The sequence below is a fragment of the Solanum verrucosum genome, unplaced genomic scaffold (genome assembly GCF_900185275.1).
Source record: "Solanum verrucosum unplaced genomic scaffold, falcon-dt-bn FXZP01000253.1, whole genome shotgun sequence".
Lineage (NCBI taxonomy): Eukaryota > Viridiplantae > Streptophyta > Magnoliopsida > Solanales > Solanaceae > Solanum > Solanum verrucosum.
This window is the reverse complement of record NW_026019984.1, coordinates 1476144-1497772: the sequence shown is the minus strand read 5'-3', so window position 1 is coordinate 1497772 and position 21629 is coordinate 1476144. Positions and strand designations below refer to the sequence as shown.

General features: G+C 29.3%; 1 protein-coding gene across 1 annotated transcript; it reads left to right on the top strand.

Moving 5' to 3' along the window:
* The first annotated feature begins 10386 nt into the window (after positions 1-10386).
* LOC125818087 (aluminum-activated malate transporter 2-like) lies at positions 10387-13656 on the top strand. The gene is made up of 6 exons (XM_049497609.1): positions 10387-10689; positions 10833-10973; positions 11384-11656; positions 12260-12375; positions 12476-12619; positions 13175-13656. The coding sequence occupies exons 1-6, from the start codon at positions 10398-10400 to the stop codon at positions 13610-13612; spliced, it is 1404 nt and encodes a 467-aa protein (XP_049353566.1). The 5' UTR covers positions 10387-10397; the 3' UTR covers positions 13613-13656.
* The last annotated feature ends 7973 nt before the right edge of the window (positions 13657-21629 follow it).

Below are 21629 nucleotides of genomic sequence, written 5' to 3'. Positions count from 1 at the left end.
ATTTATAAATCACATTAGATAAGTTCGATGTGAGGAACTCGACTAAGAAGATATTGATAAAAGAAATCAACCTCTAGCTTTCATTGTGGAATATCACCTGTTGCACCAATTCGATTAATTAACATTTTTGTCAAAGCAAAAATCTATGCTTATAGGTTATGAAGTTGGGTTGGTTCCTCAAAATATATCTATTCTTTTGTTATAATAATATTCTTTTATTTCAAAGACATATTCCTGAAATTTTATATCCCCAACTTATATGGTTAAATTGGATGCTAAAAGAATCAAATATTTGTTTGTCTGTGCTATTTTTTCATAAGAAAAAAAGAACGATTTTTTGAAGTGAATAATAAATAGATTTCTTCACCGAAAAAAATATATTTATTTACATACTGTAAGATTTATTTTTCACAACAACATTTTCATTTTCAAGAATTATGAACGATGAAAAGATTCCAATCATTCCTTATTTATTTAAGGGTAAATGACATTTTTGGTCCCACAATTATTACATACTATTAAGTGTATATACACTTAATCAACAATTAACTAAAATGTGCACTTTGATTGTTTATATCCACAAATTTATCATTATTACTAATTGTTCCACTACTTTACTCATATGTTATGAAGCTTGCATTAATATTTTCCATATTTAGATGGTAATATAGTTCTAAATATAATCAAAACATAACATACTTTCTACCTAAAAAATCCAAAAATACATGTTTCAATGAATTAAAAATTAAATTTACTTTGTCATATTCATAAGTATCAAAATAAGAAATTATCAATAACTACTACTATTATCTTTCAAATAATTTTGTTCTTTGTCTTAAAAAATGGTCAAGTGATTAGTTTTGCATAAAACAGATTCAAGATTTTTTATTTTTTTTTTACATATAAAAGGTCAAAATAAAATATGAGAGTTTTTGGAGAAAATTATTTTGTTTTTATTTAAATTGCAAAGGATATGGAGGAGAGATCTACCACAAAAACTATTAAGTGCGGCCTAAATCATGTATTTATTTATATTAAGAATATATATACTTAAAATTACGATCTAAAACTCATAAATTTAAAATTCTCGACTCTCGACTCGAATAAAGCAACATGTCTGGTTGTCCTAACAAAACAGTACAGCAACATATCTTATCAATAAAAGATGCTAATATTTTTTTTTCTATGAGAACTAAAAAATCTTTTACTAGGAGAAGATTAGGTCTCAACCATTGACAAGATTCATGGATAGGGGGGGATAAATATAAAGCAATGAAAAGTTTAATAATGTTCTAACCAAACATTATTATTTTCCATTTATTTATTTATTAATTTATTTTGTTCTAGCATTGATGCTTTTTGTCTATTCATCAACCCTATTTTCATGACTTTTTTTTCCTTTGAATTCTTAATTATTAGGATGGTAATATGGAGTTTTGGAACAACAGTAAAATTGTCTCTGTGTTATCTATAAGTCATAGATTTGAATTGTGGAAGCCGTCACTAATATACTTGTATTAGAATAAACTATATACATTACACCCTTAAAAGTGTAATTTTTTTTCCAAACTTTGATAACGCAGAATATTTGTGTACGGGGTTGCCAAGTATTGTAAAACTAAATAAAACTTTACACCAAAAAGGAATATCTGGATTCTATTCTCTAGCTGGATAATAAATGTATTTCACTTATTATAACAAGTTAGTCACCATTTAATGATTATCATAGAGACTTACCTCTATATATTACCTTTATAAGTTATCATTCATGAGAAATAAAAATTAATATAAATGCACGTTAGTTAATGTATATCATTCAATATTAATTTGTGGGATATTTCTATCAAACGTAGAAATATAAAACTAATGTAATAATGTATACATTTGAATTAAATAACTTAAGTATATAAACTTTGCTTGGTGGAGTGTTGGTTTTGAACTTCACTTTGCACCATTAGGTCGCAAGTTCAAAATTATCAACCCCCCTGCTTTATCACATCCAATTATATATACATATTATTTTTTTCGAAGTTAACGGGCGCATGACGTGCACCATCACATGAATACATGGGTTGTCTGCCTCTGCGTCTGGATACAAATTCAGTTGAACCCAATAGTTTTTGATTAAACAATATATTTATATTAATAAATTTATTAAATATGTACAAATATTAAATTTAAAATCTATTTAATAACACTTGAAGTTGTCGTTCTAAAATTTAGAATCTATAAAATTGAAATTCTGGCTTTTGCATTTCTAGGAGTTGTTTAGTGTTTTGTAGATTTATATGTATGTCAATAGAAAATACAACAAACTTGTAATATTTTTTTATCTTATATTTATAGAGGGGCTAATATACTCCTCAATTTTGAAATTTGGAGCATATATATTCTTCGATTAAAATTAAGGTGATGCATGTATACCTCACTCATTGTCTCACAAATAATGTATATATACATCACCATCTAACAAATGATGCATTTTTACCCTCGTTGTCTATCAAATGATACATATTTACCGTTTTCGTACATACCTATATTTATGGAATTAAAAAGAGAATCATAAAACTAATTCTTAACTTCCAACGATATCATTGAGTTAAAAAAATTAATTCACCTATTTTTTATTATTGCTATCAATAATATTTGTCTGAGACGAGTTTATATAAAATTAATCAACCCTAAACATTTGTTTGAGATTGAAACGTAGTCGTTTATTATTGCTATTTTTGTGACGTGTTGAAATGTTAGGGACATATCATTTATGTCTCTAGCTCCTATATATTCGGAATGGAAACTTCACACACATATAATAATATTCTTCCCAATATTCTTTTTAAAATTTTGGTATTCTCAACCCCTCAAATATTTTAGCGTTTGATATTTATTTTGAAATTTAATTAATTTAATTTTACAATGTACAAACTTAGTGTCTCCTTCTAAAGATTTTTTTCTTCGTTTATCGAATTTGAACCTGCAATATTTAATTAAAAGTATAAAGGAACCTATTCATCTGATCGTAAATCATATGATAATTTATGCTAGTGAAATGCATGCATTGGTATGACAAAACAATTAAATGTGAACCATTTATTTCCTCTAAAAATAAAATTTATTATCTCTTATCTGTCATACAACATATTATTATTCTAGATCTATAATTTTATTGGCCAACTTTAAAAGAATTTGGTTAAAAGTTGAAGTGACTTCAAATTTGGAATATTTTCAAGAACACTAAGAATAAATTCAAATTCTTCGGATCATGTGTCTTGCAATCAAATCATCAATTGGTAAATAAAGTTACTCCGTTCCATTTTTATGTGACAAATATTAAAATACGCTAGTTAAATTATGGGTGCACATGATACAATAGTTAAATTTTTTATTTTTGTTTTTAAAAATATTATATTATTATCATATCAAATTAATTCGGTATATATATGATTTCAATATTTGTAAGTTCCATTTTAATTTATGATTTGTTCGACTTGACTTACATATAATAGAAAATTATGACTTTTGTTTTTTACAAAAAATATCTCAATTATATCATACTGATTACACCTTGATAATCGTGTAGAAATATTCAAATGAAAGTATAAACAATTACTTTGTTAATCGATTATCCAAAAAAGACATTTCAATCAAAATAAAATAATCAATAGTTTCGACTAAACAATTAGTTTAGTACTAATAGTAACTTATGAGTTTGTTAGTATCATAAGAATATAGTTGAATTGTTTATGAAATTATATATCTTAGTACGGTATTCAATATGTTGATTATCAAATCTTTTTAAAATGTCATCAATTATCATAATACCGAAATCATGATATCAAATAGTATTTTAATATGATAATTTAGTATCTACCATATCGTGTCCACCATAAATCAAACAACCTAATTTTCTATGTGAATTTGAAAATTAAGCAACAATTTTCATAGAAAGTATAGAAGTGTTAGTCATTTAATTAATTTACAGTTTAAACTAATAAAAGTGTCCAAAAAAATTAATGTCATCTCACATGTAGTGATTACCTTATCTGTCCCAAAGAGAGGGAGAAAAAACAGCTAATCAGAATCAAAGTTTCTCTCATTTGATATTTAATATCCATATTAAAATTCTGATTAATTAGCATTCATGTTATAATATTTTTAGGCTCAACTCAGACATAACCTTATATAGGAGAGCATGGAGGTTGAGAATCATAAAAGACAATTAGTAGGTGATCAAACACTTTTCTTTCTTCTTATAAAAATGCTAGCATTATCTCATCCTTCGATTTTATATTTTTATTACTATTGTTATTTTTCTAAAACTTAATTTGGTTACATTTACTATTTTATTGACAATACTTTTCTTTCTTTAATGTTCTCATCGATCATAGTTTTTTACTCTTACATTTTTTTAAACATGTTTTGAAAAATGATTTATTTAAGTCAAGGGTCTATTAAAAGCAACATCCCTACACTATAAATAAATAAGATTAATTTATGTACACCTCATTTTTTTAAAATTTCACTTATAAAATTATACTGATCCATTGGAAATTTCTTTTTGCTCAACATTTCCAACCTGCATGTTGAAAAATGATTCCTATGTTGGGAAAAGAAAAAAGTATTTTTTTATGCATGAATTAAGATAATTCATGTATAGGAAATTAATTAAGATACATGTGTTATTTTAGTTTGTTGATGAACTAGGAAAGATAACATTTGTTCATGATCAACTAGGGTAGATAAAAAGATATTTAGGATTAAATTAGGTACATGCCAAAAAAATATGTAAATATCTATGTGGCTTAACTATTTTATTTAAGTTAAGTTAGTGAAAAAATATATATTTTCCGCTTATTAATTACTAACAAATATATATTTCTATCGAAAATATGGATAACTCGAATTTTAATTAGTAGTGTTTCAATATAAGCTTTTTAGCCTAGCTAAAAAGGGTGAGGCAGCACTATTCGTTTGAAGTAATAAAGTATCACTCACCTAGTACAAGCCTTTTTTCTTGAAGCTCTCTTCGTATATTTGAAAAAGATTAAACATATATGAATTAGGTCAAACAAAGTAGGAATTGATGACGGACAAATTCTATAGCTAAATAATAGAATTTGTTATTAATCTTACTAAACAATAAATTGGCAACAAATTATTTTAAAATTATGTAGCTAATTTTAATTTATTTTTGTAGTGAATATTCATTATAATAACCGAAATATTGTAACTATTGTCATTGTAACAAAGTTTTGCTTGCCTTCTTGTGAGAGACCGTAAGCGTCATCATAAGTACTAGAGCGATATATGTACAAAATATCTCACGTTAACAAAATCAAAGAAAGAATCGAAATCACACCCCATAAAATGTGACGTAGATAACTTATCATAAGTCTAGGGGTGTTCACGGGTTGGTTTGGATCGGTTATTGGTCAAAACCAAAAAACCAAACCAACTTAATCGATTTTAAAATTATCAAAACCAAACCAAACCAAATATAATATACATTTATCGGTTTGGTGATTATCGGTTTCGGTTTGGTTTGGTTCAGTTATTAACCATACACAAAAATAAAAGAAACAATTCATTTAAAATGTGAAAAAAGCGACAACAATCCATTCAAAATGAAAAATAGTTAGAATGACTTAAATTACTGAACTTTCGATCACTAAATTTACTATCAATAAAGCTTTAAAGTTCACTGTATTGGCCTAGAAGGAAGAGACAATAACATTTTCAGTCCCACAAAGAATTGTCATAGACACTCATATACATGAAATCAATAAGATAAATGTTTCATCTTGGGCATTTTTGCTTTCAATAAGTAAATTATAAAGAAATTTTAATGAAAATATGTATAAGATCTTTAAAATTGTTTATAAAAACAATATATTAAGTATGTATATTAATAAAATATATGTATATAATTCATCGGTTCGGTTCGATTATTTCTTCAGTTTTTTTCGAATAAAACCATAACCAAACCAAATACTATCGGTTTTCAAAAATCTAAAACCAAACCAAACCAAACCCAAATAAAATCGGTTTTATTTTATCGGTTTAGTTTGATTTTTCGGTTTGAATCGGTTTTTATCCAAACCGTGAACACCCCTAATCATAACACATCTTAATATTTTTTTTCTCTAGTTTTATGTGTGTCCTAAATAATAGTGCACTTGTGACCACAAAATTCGTGAGTGCTCTAATATTATCTTCAAGATATGTCTTATCTAATATATTTTTTTGGCTATTGAAAGATATTTAAGTTTCCAAAATAGTCTCAATATATTTTACCTTTTCTTTTTGGATTTAACTTCAAGTAAATAACTAGTCATCTACCACTATATATGAACAGTCAAAATACCAAGAAAATTAATGCAACTGTTCCAACTAAAACTATAAAGCCATGAATAACGCATCTGAAAAATATTTATATCAAATGCATAACAGTTCATAATAACACTTGGAAAAAAGAAGAAGGGTGTGTTTGGTATGAAGGAAAATGTTTTCCATGGAAAATGTTTTCCTGGAAAATAAGTTGATTTTTGACTTATTTTCTCATGTTTGGTTGGTGAGTAGAAAATATTTTCCGGAAAAGATTTTTAGTGTTTGATTTATGAATGATTTTTTTTTTTTGAGAAATATCTTTTATTTTTACTAGGGTAGAAAATAATTTTTGAAATTGAAAATATTTTTTAAAAACAAACTTAAATTTTTTTGGGGGTGGGGTGGGGGGGTGGGTTGAGGGTAGGGGTGAAAAATTGAATTTTTGAAGTTGAAAATATTTTTTAAAAACATACTTAAAATATATTTTTTTGGGGGGGGGGGGGAGTAGGGGGTAGGTGGGTGGGGGGGTTGGTTGGGGGCTGGTTTGAGGGTAGGGACAAAATAAATTGATTTTTTCAACAATTTTTTTTTTAATTGGAAGTTGGAAAAGAGTTTTGGAAAATGTTTTCCTTAAGTTTTGAAGGGAAGTCATTTTCCTTAAATTTGAGGAAAATGAGTTGATTTGGAAAACATTTAACCCAACCAAACATGAGAAAATTGGAAAACATTTTCCGGAAAATGTTTTCCTTCATACCAAACACACCCGAAGAAGAGAAGCTATCAACTTGATGATAGTACAGTCATCACAACCAATATTGCTAACATGACCACTGTCAAATCTTGTAGTGAAGTGGTAGAAACATATATTTTTTATTTTTATGTTACGATTTAGATCATTGTGAGTGATATCTACACAAAACAAATTGGTGGGAGAACCAAACTAACTCGAAACCAATTCAATATCATTAAGCAAAACCAAGTCTATCATATAAAATAAGAAAAATACTTTAGTCACTAAAGAATTGAGTTCCCATAAACTCAACCCAATAGTCTAAAAATATTCAATGCAGAATTATGCCTAAGAACTGAAAGTCATCATAACAAAATTTCTAATACAATCATACTGGGGATGCAATCCTGAAACTAATCATAAAGCTAAAACTAGTGTCTGTGTCCGAAGAATCCATGGCAGCTAGAAAGATGTAGCTCATCCTTGGATTCAGAAATCAAACGTCTCTCAATTGAGGTTTCAGATCAACCGTTGAAAGATGTCATGTACTCAACAAGAAAAAGAACATGTGCAATATTAGTACACGAACCATAGTGTACTGATAGGATCACGCGGCTAGTCCAAGATACAAATATAAACGGTCACTACAATACGGTAACACATAACAATGTATAACATAACAACAATTGTCAACCACATAGACTCTCAGTCACATGTCATGAAACAAAATACCTGGGTCAACCGATTCTTAACTGCATGTCCCCACATGCTCACAATGCAAATGACTGATCCTCTCATGGAACTCAAACCCAAGTTGTTAGTGTGATGATGTGGTATTTGAGTCATCCATAGTTAGTGTATCAGCGTGGTACCCAAGCCAATCAACAATCACAAACATTCATGCACAATCACATAGTACAATGAACAAGACCACTTGAAAACCACAAGTCACAATCATAACTTCATTGCATGAGATTACCTACATGATGTCATTTCGTATGTCTCTACCATGCATTGCACGAATGATACTCCAAAAAGTAGTAGACATACCTACATCCATACATACATAAATCAGAAACATTTAACCATCACCTACCTCGAATCAAACCTTTTGAAAACTCTAAATGGCCCGAGCTTTTCTCTTGCAAAGTGCCTTGACTTGTTCTTGGTCTAAAACAAATAATATAAACAACAATCAATCGCTAATGGCCTATTAGTTTAACCAAATTATTAACAAATCTCAATCCCGGCAACTATATGATCATCTTCCCCGACTTAAGGCTCTTTCCCACCATGGAATAATGTCAAAAATCTCTCCCCCCCCACACAATATCTATAACTTAGATTCTAAGGTTTAAGAATCAATACATAAGGTCGGGGAGACCTTTACCGATAAATTCTGTGGGGAAACTGGTGCAACCTGCCTAAAATCGTCCCTCCTACGTTCAAGAACTCAAAGTGCAGAAAATAGAAACTATGGAGCTATTTCTGCACTAAAATCCGATTCGGATCACTATAGCGGCGCCACTATAACAGAAGCTAACCCCGCTATAGTGGTCTGCACACTCTGCTATAACGGGATGCCTCCCACTATAGCGGTCTTGACGAAACTTTAGAAGGTCAAGCTCCGAAAAAGTTTTCTGGCTCAAATACTTTCACTATTGGCTTACTCATATCGATCGAATCAGGTCATTATATTTTAATTAGAGATTTTGAGTTTGAATCTTGAACATGATTTTTTTTTTATAAGAGTATCTTACCCCTAAAATATGATTTTCCAGAACGACTTTGATTTAGTTAGGCTTAGAAGTAGTATCAGACATCATATAAAAATGGAAAATAAATAAATAAAAGATGTGTGGCCACTATCAAAATTTGTGGTGAAGTGGTAAGTAGGGATGGCTTATCATGGATATAAAGAAGAAAAAAATCAACTACAATTGATAGTTGATATACTTTGCATATCTAGCTTCTTCTTTTTTTTGTCTTAGGTCACTATGATCAGTACATGTATCAAAGCTCATGTTAGATATATAGGATTAATAAATAATTAGGGGTATGCATTTAGTATTTGGTTCAATATTTTCAAATTTTAATTTCGATAATTGAAAATAAGTACTAAATACTGAATTTTTAAAATTTGGTCCGATACAGTAAATTTCAATTCAGTTAAGTGATTTATGTTTCTCTAGTGATAAGTATTTCTTTATCATTATAAAAAAAAAGGTCTCGAATTCGATATCTAAGTATAAACTTACCTTTTAGTGAGTATTTCACATCCAAATTAAAGTGAGATCTTTTGACTCAAATTTAAATTAATGGAGCTCCAAAATAAATACTGTGAACATAGACACTTGGTGAGAAGCCTAAAAAAAAATGCTGTAAGGCCAACCAATTCCAATTTTAACAAGTTCTTAAAAAGATCCCAAAAAATGGTTTGCCCTATTCTAAAAAAAGCTTTACTTTTGACCCATTAATCTCAATGTGTGGATAACAGATGGATAATTAAAATATATTTTACTATAACTTTTTTTGTTTAAAAAAAAAACATAAAACTCACTTCATCATTTTCAACCTCTCTTTTTTATGCACTTTCCTTGTACTTCCATCGTACATGAAAAGTAGCACCTAAAAAAATTCACTTTAAAAATAAAATAATTTTTTTACAATATTTTAAAAACATTTTCTTGTTTTGTCACCATCCAATTAGGGGTGTGCATTCGGTTTTTCGATTTGATTTTGCACTATTTGGTTTGGATTTTTCGGTTTTTGGTTTTGTAAAAGTGTAACCAAATCCGATTCAAAATAAATTTGGTTTGGTTTGGTTTTCCTCTATTCGGTTCGGTTATTCGGTTATGTCAATAATTAATAACATAACCAAAGTAACAATATTGAATCCCTTAAATATACTTTCTAATATAAATCATAAGTAATACTTAAAACACAATACTTATAAGTATACCTACTAAAGATGTTTAACCATAAAATATAGACGTAAAGGCAATAACCAAAAAGGGACAAAAAGTGGTTAACTGTAATTTAATTCTAAACCTAAACACTTTATATATACCAAACAAAGCAATTTATTAATTCAAAACCAATCTGAATAAAAATTCGATTTAATTTAATTTGGTTATTCGATTTAATCCAAATAATGCACACTCTACCATCCATTATTCCTTTGTTCTCTCTATAAATATGAGGCTATCAGACACAACATGTCTTATTAGCAATCCCATAAACTTCTCTGTCTTTTTCTTGTCTCTCACATTCTATTTTTGGATTATTTTGCCTTTTTTTTTTTGCAAAATTTGGTCCAATATTTATTTTTATTTTTACTATGGAGATTGCTTCTATGAACAATGATGAAAAGCCAAGTAATTTTTTCACTAAGGGATTATTATGGTTCAAGTCTTTGCATGAAAAAATATATACTAAGATTGTTGGAATTGCTAAGCAATTCAAGACAATTGCTAAAGATGATCCAAGAAGAGTGATTCACTCACTTAAAGTTGGTTTATCACTCACTTTAGTTTCATTATTCTACTATTTCCAACCCCTTTACAATGGTTTTGGTGTTTCTACGATGTGGGCGATAATGACTGTGGTAGTCGTCTTTGAATTTTCTGTTGGTACGTTATACACTCCCCCCCTTCTGTATCAGTTTATACGATGATATACATTTAAATACACATGTCATATATACTATTTGAAACTATATTCTCACTAAATAAATATTTTTTTTAATTAGTGATGATTTTTTTTATTTTTGTAGGTGCTACACTTGGAAAAGGATTAAATAGGGGAATGGCAACCTTGCTAGCTGGTGCACTAGGGGTTGGTGCACATTATTTGGCTAGTGCAACTGGTAAAGTTGCGGAGCCAATACTTCTTGGTCTATTTGTCTTTCTACAAGGTTATATTTCTTTTTTTAATTCCTATATTTATCGCTAAACAGTTCATAGCTAATCTCATGATATTTAAATAGGAATAACAACAAAGTCTTGCTTTTCAGAAATACAAGTCATCTGTCGCTAATTCATGTTTTTCTTATAAAAAAAATACATGACAATGCCATTCTTAATCTCTTATATATATGTATCTTTTTCATCATGCACTACTACCTATAAAACAAGAATTAGCTACAAATTTTGTCACTAAATATTAATCCATAGTAACCAACATGATTTTTCGATAATCCATCATATTAATATTGAACAAACATAAACGATGAATTTTTTTTTATTCAACGATAGAAATTGTCTGTCGTTAATTCTTATATATTTTTTTTCTAACATGACAATTTTTATTTTCTTGTGCATGCAGCATTTGCATTAACTTTCATAAGATTCTTTCCACAAGTGAAGGCCAGATATGATTATGGAATGTTAATTTTAATATTAACATTTTGTTTAGTGTCAATATCTGGTTTTAGAGTTGATGAAATAGTGGATATGGCACATAAAAGAATCTCAACAATACTCATGGGTGCTTCTGTTTGTGTTATTGTTTCTATAGTTATTTGCCCTGTGTGGGCTGGTGAAGATCTACATAAATTAGTAGCACAAAATATGGAAAAACTTGGCAAGTTCTTAGAAGGTAAAAAAAAAAATCCATTTATTTTGATGATATTATATATAGTCTATAGATAATTATGGATCATAACGAAATGATACATCTTAAAAGACTCGATTTTATTGATACTGCTGAACTATAAATCGTGAGGATTATTGAATAAAATAATGGTAATTAGAATTAGAATCCTCTTTTATATGTGGTTTTATATATTTGGATCATAACAAAATGATACATCTTAAAAGACTTGTATTGATACCACTGAACTATAAATCGTGAGGATTATCAAATAAAATAATAATAACTAGAATTAGAATAGACTTATTTTATATATAGATAGATATTATGGATCATAACGAAATGATAGGTCTTAAAAGACTCTTATTCATACCACTGAACTATAAATCGTGAGGATTATTGAAAAAAAATAAAATAACTAGAATTAGAATCGACCTCTTTTATATAGATAGATATTATGGATCATAATGAGATGATAGATCTTAAAAGACTCTTATTGATACCACTTAACTATAAACCGTGAGGATTATTGAACAAAATAATAACAACTAGAATTCGATTATGTTGTTTTATAGCTTTATAATATACATATTTTAATGAAAATTGCAGGATTTGGAGATGAGATTTTTAAATCATCAGAGGATAGTACAGAATCAAAGGTTACTAAAACATCCTTGATAGAGTATAAAAGTGTTCTCAATTCAAAGAATTCTGAAGAAACTTTGGTATGTAATTCTTATTATTTTCATTTTCTTGAACATATATATAATTTCATTTTTTTCTAATTAACTCAAGTATTTAATTTTTTTTTTTACATTTATTCAGGCTAATTTTGCAAAATGGGAGCCAGGGCATGGACAATTTAAGTATAGACATCCATGGAAACAATACTTGAAAATTGGAGGTCTCATTAGGCAATGTGCATATAGGATTGATGCACTCAATGCCTATATCAACTCTGAAATTAAAGTAAGTTATTATTTTTATCAAGTTACCAATTACTAATATTTATTATAGCTATATACTTATTAATTTTTATATATATATATATAGTTTCCTAATAAGTGATATGATATTGCAATTATGTTTTCTATCGTCAATGTACATAACTTTAACTCTTCAAAAATCTGTTATTTTCTTTGCTTCAACTATCGTATTAGTTTTTATTTATATTGTTTTTCTTTCCATTAATATTTTTCAAACTAGCTTTTTTACCATTGCATTTCCTTTTCACACTTGTTTTGGTCTATTGTTTTTTTTCCATTAATATTTTTCAAACTAGCTTTTTTGCTATTGCATTTCCTTTTCACACCTATTTTCAAATGTCTAACGGAAACAACAAAGCTATCTACCTTCATCAGGTAGGGTACAAACTAGTACTCTATTTAGACCTCACTTGTGAAATTACACTGAATATGTTATTGTTGTATAATTACATTTTAAGTGATCTTACTTGACTGTATTAATATTTTTTTATAGTACTATCAGTGCATAGAGCTCAAACTCGATCTTTTTCAATTTCAGGCACCAGAGGAGATCAGGGAAATGATCAAAGAAACATCAATGAAAATGAGCATAGAATGTGGGAAAGCACTAAAAGAACTATCAAAATCTATGAGGAAAATGAATTTGCCAATTTCAGCTGATGAACATGTCACAAATGCAAAAAATTCAGCCAAGAAATTAAATTCACTTTTAAAATCAAGAATTAATAATTGGGAAGAAATTAATTTACTACAAGTGATTCCATTGGCTACAATTGCATCAATTTTAACAGATATTGTTATTTGTGTTGAAGAAATTGGACAAGGGGTTAATGAACTTGCTTCATTAGCTAATTTTAAAACCACAAAAAGTAGTAAAGAAATAATTAATACAAATAAGGTGATAGTGGTGGAGAAAATAGAATTATCAAATAATCATGTTGTTATTACTATTAATGAGCAAAATATGAAATTGTGATGTATTTGATTTATTGGTTAATTAAATATATTTACATAATGTACTACTACTATTTATTGTTTCTTTGAAAAAAAGAAGAAGAAGAAGAAGTTGGGATGTGTGATAGAATTGAGGTTCACAATTTGTGTGATATATAGAGAGAGGGTTCAAAATTTCTTGTATTATGATAAAAGTGAAATATACAATTTTTTTGTTGTCTAACTTTTCATGATTTTATTTACTTTTTGGTTGAATATACACTTTTTTATGTCAAAAATAGTTTGTTGGATGGAAAACTTATGGTAGGAAGCGTTTTAACTTTTAATTAGCTTTATGTGAGACGAATTTAAATTATTTGAGAATAATAAAGTGGATATCAGAGATGTCGGACGAGAACTGAAAACAAGATAGTTAGGTGGCGTTCAAGTACTACGATTTTTTTATTATAGAGAATGCTTCTCTTTACGCAATGTGAGTTCATATTAATTGAGAAATAAATAAAAATATTGAACATCAGATGGAAAGGCATAAAAAGAAGATAAAGGTTTGAATTCTTGAATATTGAAAAAAGTTCTGATAGAAATACTTTCTTTTTAATAAAATTCTATGGGGCACAAATTTAAATTAATCGAAGCACCACTAAAATAGGTAAAATATGATTTTTCCTGCTTTGGGCTCGTTTGAACTTGAAAATGGGCTCGTTTGCCCCTCAGGACCAACTAGTTCCATTAATAAGGTCGTAATGGGCGTCCATGAAAAATTTGGACAAAAACAATTCTTGAACCTATTACCAAAAATTTGTGGACTATAGCACATGAAAATTGGTAAAATCTGGTTATTCTAGCTTTACGGCTTGTTTGAACTTGAAAATTGGCCCGTTTGCCCCTTGGGACCAACTGACTTCATTAATAAGATCATAATAGACGTCTCTGAAAAATTTCGGCAAACAAAGTTCAAGAATCCCGAATCACCAAAAATCCACAGACTATAGCACAGAAAATCGGTAAAATCTGGTTTCTCCTACCTTGGGGCTCGTTTGAAATTGAAAATGAACCTGTTTTCTCATCGGGACCAACTGGCTCCTTTAATAAAGTCGTAACGTGCGTCCATGGAAAACTTTTGACAAAAAAAATTCTGAAATTCTATCACAAAAAATTTGTGGCCTACAGCACACAAAAATTGGTAAATTTTGGTTTTTCATGCTTTGGAGCTCGTTTGAACTTGAAAATGGGACTGTTTGCCCCTCGGAATCAACTAGCTACATTAATAAGGTCGAAACGGACGTCCATTAAAAAATTTCGGCAAAAACAATTACGGAATCCTATCACAAAAAATCTTTGGACTATAACACACGAAAATCGATAAAATCTGGTTTTTCCTGCTTTGGGCTCTTTTGAACTTGAAAATGAGTCTGTTTTCTCTTCGGGACCAACTGGCGCCATTAATAAGGTCGTAACGGACGTCCATGAAATGTTTCGGCAAAAAAGTTTTGAAATCGCGAATCACCAAAAATCTATGGACTATAGAACACGAAAATTGGTAAACTCTGGATTTTCCTGCTTTGGGGCTCGTTTGAACTTGAAAATGAGTCTGTTTGCCCCTTGGGACCAATTGGCTCCATTAATAAGGTCGAAACGAACGTCCATGAAATTTTTGGCAAAAAACATTTCGAATCCTATCACCAAAAATCTGACTATAACAAACAAAAATCAATAAAATAAGGTTTTTCCTGCTTTGAGGCTTGTTTGAACTCGAAAATGGGCATGTTTGCCCTTCGGGACCAATTGATTCCATTAATAAGGTCGTAACAGACGTCCTTGAAAAAATTTGACAAAAAATGTTTTGGAATCCTGAATCACAAAAATTCCATTGACTATAGGACACGAAAATCGGTAAAATCTAGTTTTTCCTGCTTTGGGGATCGTTTAAACTTTAAAATGGGCCCGTTTGCCTCTCAGGACCAACTACCTCCATTAATAAAGTCGTAACGGACGTCCATGAAATGTTTCAGAAAAAAAATTTGGAATCCTATCACCAAAAATTTGTAGACTATAGCACACAAAAATTGGTAAAATCTTGTTTTTCCTGCTTTGGGGCTCGCTTGAAGTTGAAAATGGGTCTGTTTGCTCCTCGGGACCAACTGACGCCATTAATAAGGTCGTAACGGACGTCTATGAAAAATTTTGGAATCTCGAATCAAGACATAGCACACGAAAATAGGTAAAATTATTTTTTTCTGCTTTGGAGCTCGTTTAAACTTGAAAATGGTCTCGTTTGCCCCTCGGGACCAACTGACTACACTAATAAGGTCATAACATATGTCCATGAAAAACTTCGACAAACAAAATTCTAGAATTCTGTCATCAAAAATATGTGGACTATAGCTCACGAAAATCGATAAAATTTGTGGACTATAGCACATGAAAATTGGTAAAATCTGGTATTTCCTGCTTTGGGGCTCATTTGAACTTGAAAATGGGCATGTTTGCCCCTCAGGACCAATTGACACCATTAATAAAAATGGGCATGTTTGCCCCTCGGGATCAATTGACGCCATTAATAAGGTCATAACGAACGTCCATGAAAATTTTTGACATAAAAATCTCCAAAATCTCGAATCACCAAAAATTCATGGATAGCACACGAAATCGCTAAAATCTGGTTTTTTCTGCTTTGGAGCTCATTTGAACTTCAAATGGGCCCATTTGCCTCTGGGGACTAACTGGCTCCATTAAAAAAGACGTAAGGACGTCCATGAAAAATTTTGGTAAAAAAATTTCTAAAATCCTATCACCAAAAATATGTGGACTATAGCACACACAAATCAGTTTTTCCTGCTTTGGGGTCGTTAGAACTTGAAAATGGGCATGTTTTCCCCTCGGGACCAATTGACGACATTAATAAGGTTGAAACGGACGTCCATAAAAACTTTCAGCAAAAAAAGTTCTGGAATCCAGAATCACCAAAAATTCATGGATCATGCACACGAAAATAGGTAAAATCTAGTTTTTCCTACTTTGGAGCTCATTCGAATTTTAAAATGGGCCCTTTTACCCCTCGGGACCAACTGGCTCCATTAATAAGGTCGTAACGTACGTCCATGAAAATATTCGGTAAATGTTTTTTTGAAATCCTATCACCAAAAAATTGTTGACTAATAGCAGACAAAATCGATAAAATCTGGTTTTTCCTGCTTTGAGGCTCGTTTAAACTTTAAAATGGGCTTGTTTGCCCCTCGAGACCAATTGACGCCATTAATAAGATCGTAACGGACGTCCATGAAAAAATTCGATAAAAAAATTCTGGAATCTCGAATCACCAAAAATCCATGGACGCACACGAAAATTGGTAAAAATCTGGTTTTTCCCTCTTTAGGGCTCGTTTGAACTTGAAAATAGGTATGTTTACCCCTCCGGACCAACTGGCTCCATTTCGTAACGGACATCCATGAAAATTTTTGGCAAAACAAAATTCTGGAATCCTATCACCAAATCTGTGGACTATAGCACACGAAAATTGATAAAATCTGATTTTTCCTTCTTTGGGGCTCGTTTGAACTTGAATATGGGTTTGTTTGCCCCTCGGGACTAACTGACGCCATTAATAAGGTCGTAACGAATGTACATGAAAATTTTCGGCAAAAAAAGTTCTGGAATCTCGAATCAATAAAAATCCATGGACTAGCACAGGAAAATCGGTAAAATCATGTTTTTCCTACTTTGGGGCTCGTTTGATCCTGAAAATGGGTCATTTTGCCCCTCAGGACCAACTAACTCCATTAATAAGGTCGTAACGGACGTCTATGAAAAATTTCGGTAAATTTTTTTTTGAAATTCTATCACCAAAAATCTGTGGACACACAAAAATCGGTAAAATATGATTTTTCCTTCTTTGAAACTCGTTTGAACTTGAAAGAAAGTGGTGTCCCATTGTGATCCATATTATATCTAATAAAGTATAATCAAATTCCGCATGCATTTATCCCAAACTTAGGGTTAACTAAAAGAAAATAGGTTAATTACGAGTTTCAAACTAAAATTTGGATAGATAATCATTTAGAAAATAAATATAAAATATGATATTTGTTTAAATATAATCTAATAAATCTTACGTGATATAAATTTAAATTAATCCAAACATGCGATAATTTAATATTCTACTATGATATCAATACTAATTTTTCACATATAAACTATAATTATTTAAGAAATATAAAATACCATTGCTTACACATAAGAAATAAGGTATTAAATATATTTTGTTAGCTAGTCAATAATTACAGACTCATATTATTGAAAATTCATGATTATTTATTTAAAAATAAGATCAATTTTTATATAAAGCTGCCTACTTTATACATTCACATTTTCATTCATTTTTGCCACAAAAAACATAAACGTCATATATATATAAAACTTGTGTGGTTCTTTTTCATATGGTGAGCTCATCACGTTGCTACTTTAGACTTTAATATACAAGTTGTTTAAATAGTGGCCCCAAAAGTTATAGAATATATTTTAGGTAGTATATGGTATGATATGATATGATATTTTTAATTCCATACAATAACATAATGTTTTTCTTCATTACGGAACGTATCCGTTTCCTTGAAGTCACCTAATCATTCATCAAATTGCATGTGTATCATAAAAATTGTCCTATACAGTGTTAAGAGCGTAACGCATGATTAGGTGAAATTAATATTATGTTTACTAAGAGGATATGAATTAGACATATGAAGGAGTCAAGAAGATTAGTGGAGGCATATTTTAGTATTTACAAGTCACTTTTTAGGAGTTTCGCGATTTTCTTAGTTTTTTGTGTGTATTTGCCCATGAATTTGGCGTCTTGGGGTACTCAATTTTTTTCTCTTTCTGAAAAAGTTTTATGAGGATCTCCGTAATGAATTGAGAGAGCATTACGTATACTCCCATCATTTTAAGTCATATTTTTTACATTTACAAATCAACTTTTAGAAATTACGTGACTTTTTTTGTTTTTCATGTGTATTATGTTAACCCATGAATTTGGCGCCTTGGGGCAACCCGAAATTTTTTCTGAAAAAACTTTATGAGGACATCTGTAATAAGTTGGGGGAGCATTACTCCCACCAATTTTCTAAAGCATATTTTTGTTATTAAGAGCCACACTTTTAGGAATTACGTGACTTTCTTAATTTTCGTGTGTACTAGCTCATTAATTTGGCGCATTGGGATATCCTAAAATTTTGTCTTTGTCTGCAAAAAAAATTATGAAAAAATGATGGAAATATACGTAATATTCATCTAACACATTACGTATGTCCTCATAATCCAATTATATATCAGTTAAATATTATCACATTATTAATTTAAACAGAAAGAGATACAAATAAACAAAGAAGAAATAAAAGAACACTACCTAATAAAGAGTCGTAGCTAGTCAACTTATCTACGTTTGAATATATATATATATATATATGACGATAAATAATTATCTTAAATTATTTATTATATAAATTAAGATAGAATTAATTATTTTTAAATTTTAGTTTTATAATTAATTATTTTCTTAATTCTTAAAAGATAAATTAGTAAAAATATTTTTTAATTTATAATTTTTTTCTAAAAAATAAATAACTAATATGAAACGAGAGAAAGTAATTATAATAAGTGGAAAACAGTGAAAAAGAGAACCTATTAATTGGTGAAAGTCTAATCTGTTTCCCACTAACAACATTTTTTTTTCATTTTATATGTTTTTGGGCTTTAGTGCTGCCCATGTTATTTATGTTAATTAAAAATTATGGGGTGATTAATCAGATTTTGTGTCGTGTCACTATTAATTAATTAATTAATTAATTAATACATAAGAGCACTTAATTATCACCGTCATTAGTGACCACTTACCACGAATATTCTTTCATTAGGTCAAGCTTTGCTAATCAATGATAGAGATGTTTATTGAGAAGGGCAAAAATATCATTGGACTATCTGAAAATGTTGGGAGAAATTATCTAATTATATATATTTCTATCATATTTACTGATTCTCCAATAGTTTAAAATAATTACATTTTATATCACTAATTAATAATTTTATAACAAATTGCAAGTCATACACCTAGATATATGTTTTTTGCTATCGTATACATTGAAATAGGAAGGGAGGCGAGCGACCTAGATACATGTGAATCACGCCAGATACATGTGAATGCATCTGGTATGAGTCACATGTATCTAGGATATCATATATATTGGAGAGTGGCGAGTGAGATGGGAGGGCGAGGGAAGCGAGCGGGATTTATCTGTGTATCCCAAATACATGTGAATCCACTTGGATACAGTGTATCTAGAACAAATTACAACTAATGTTGACCCAATGTATCCCGAGATACATGTATCTAGATGTATCTGGAGGCACTAAAACTTGGTAAGATTCGTAATATTGCAAACTAGCATGTATCTAAGTAATTAGCTTTTAAACTAGTGAGATTTCTGTAAGTTACCCTTAAATATAACATTTATCCACCTATTTGGCTATAAATGCCACTTACCTCATTTTTTTGGTCCACTATTACCCTTAAAACTAAGGAAAATGAGCACTTGTACCCCAAAAAGAGAAACTATTTGTAAGCGACTACCCCCTTACTTTTATAGCCCTAGTTTTTAACTACTAATTCACGTTTACTACATGATACCATCAAAGTATATATATACTCTGAGGAAGAAGCAGTGCTTCAGTGAAAACACTACTCAGTTACTCATTCATACCACTAGAGTATATATATACTCTGATGGCATCAAGGAGGAAGAGGCAATGCTTCAGTGAAAAGACTGTTCAATTACTGGTTGATACTATCAGTGTATATAGATATCATTAAAGTATATATATACTCTGATGGTATCAACAGTATTTCAGTGAATAGAACAAGGGTAAATATATTGGGTTGGGTTGAATTTAGATAAATACTTTGCCTAATAGGTCTAATTTGTATAGTTTTCCTAAAAGCGTAAATTTCATATATGACATATATTATATTAATATTTTCAAGTTATAGCAGTAGATTTAAACTTTCAAGTTGTAACATCAAAAATTTCATGTTCTAACAATTTATTAAAAAAAAGTTGTTTTTTATAATTGAAAACATTTGTTTAAAAAAAAAAAGATAAAAAAACAAAAACAAAACACTTTTGAAGGCAAAAAGGTAAAAAACAGAAATATGGGTGTTAATTTAATTTGAATTGAGTGTAGATAATTACTAATTAGCACGAATTAAGGAATTCAAACTTATTAAGAATATTTAGTTTCCTTAATTCACTCAAATTAGTTAAACTTAATTAAAAATTCTGATTTTATCTTTTTTCTTTTGTTCAACGTTTCTCTCTCTTCAATTTTCTGCCAAAAATCTTCTCACTGTTGAGGAATTGAAGTTTTTTTTTTCTTTGAAAAATCTTGATTTTGTTGTGATGGACAACTACGTATCAATATTAATTAAACATGGTGGAAGATTGGAAGATGGGATCCTTCAGGTTAGTATTTATTATTGTTTAGTGATTGGTCAAAATTCGTTTTTGTTCATAATACGTTTTTGTTAATTTTGTTCATAATACGTTTTGGTAAGTTTCTTTTTGTTTTTGTTTGATTAATTTGTATACTGTCAAAACCATGATTTCGTGAGAAATAGGCGCAATATATGAAAGATTTGAGTATCAATGTATAAAATATAAATAGTTTTATCGTTGTAGATTATGTAGGTATAGTAAAATTGTAATATTGATTACTGTTTTCTTTTTTCGAAAATATAAATTAAATGTAAAATGTTGAATGAATTTGGTAGTATAAATGTAATGAAATTGATATGAAAGTGTGTTCACTAATGTGTAAAAAAGTTATTTAGATTTTTGAAGAAATGTATGAAAAGTGTTTTAATTTGGTATGAAATTTGAAATTTTATTGATTATATATGTTTTGTCATTTGTGTATAAATTTGTGTGAGAGTAATGAATTATTTGGTATGAGAAATGTATAAAATTGGTATGAATGATGATTGTTTTATG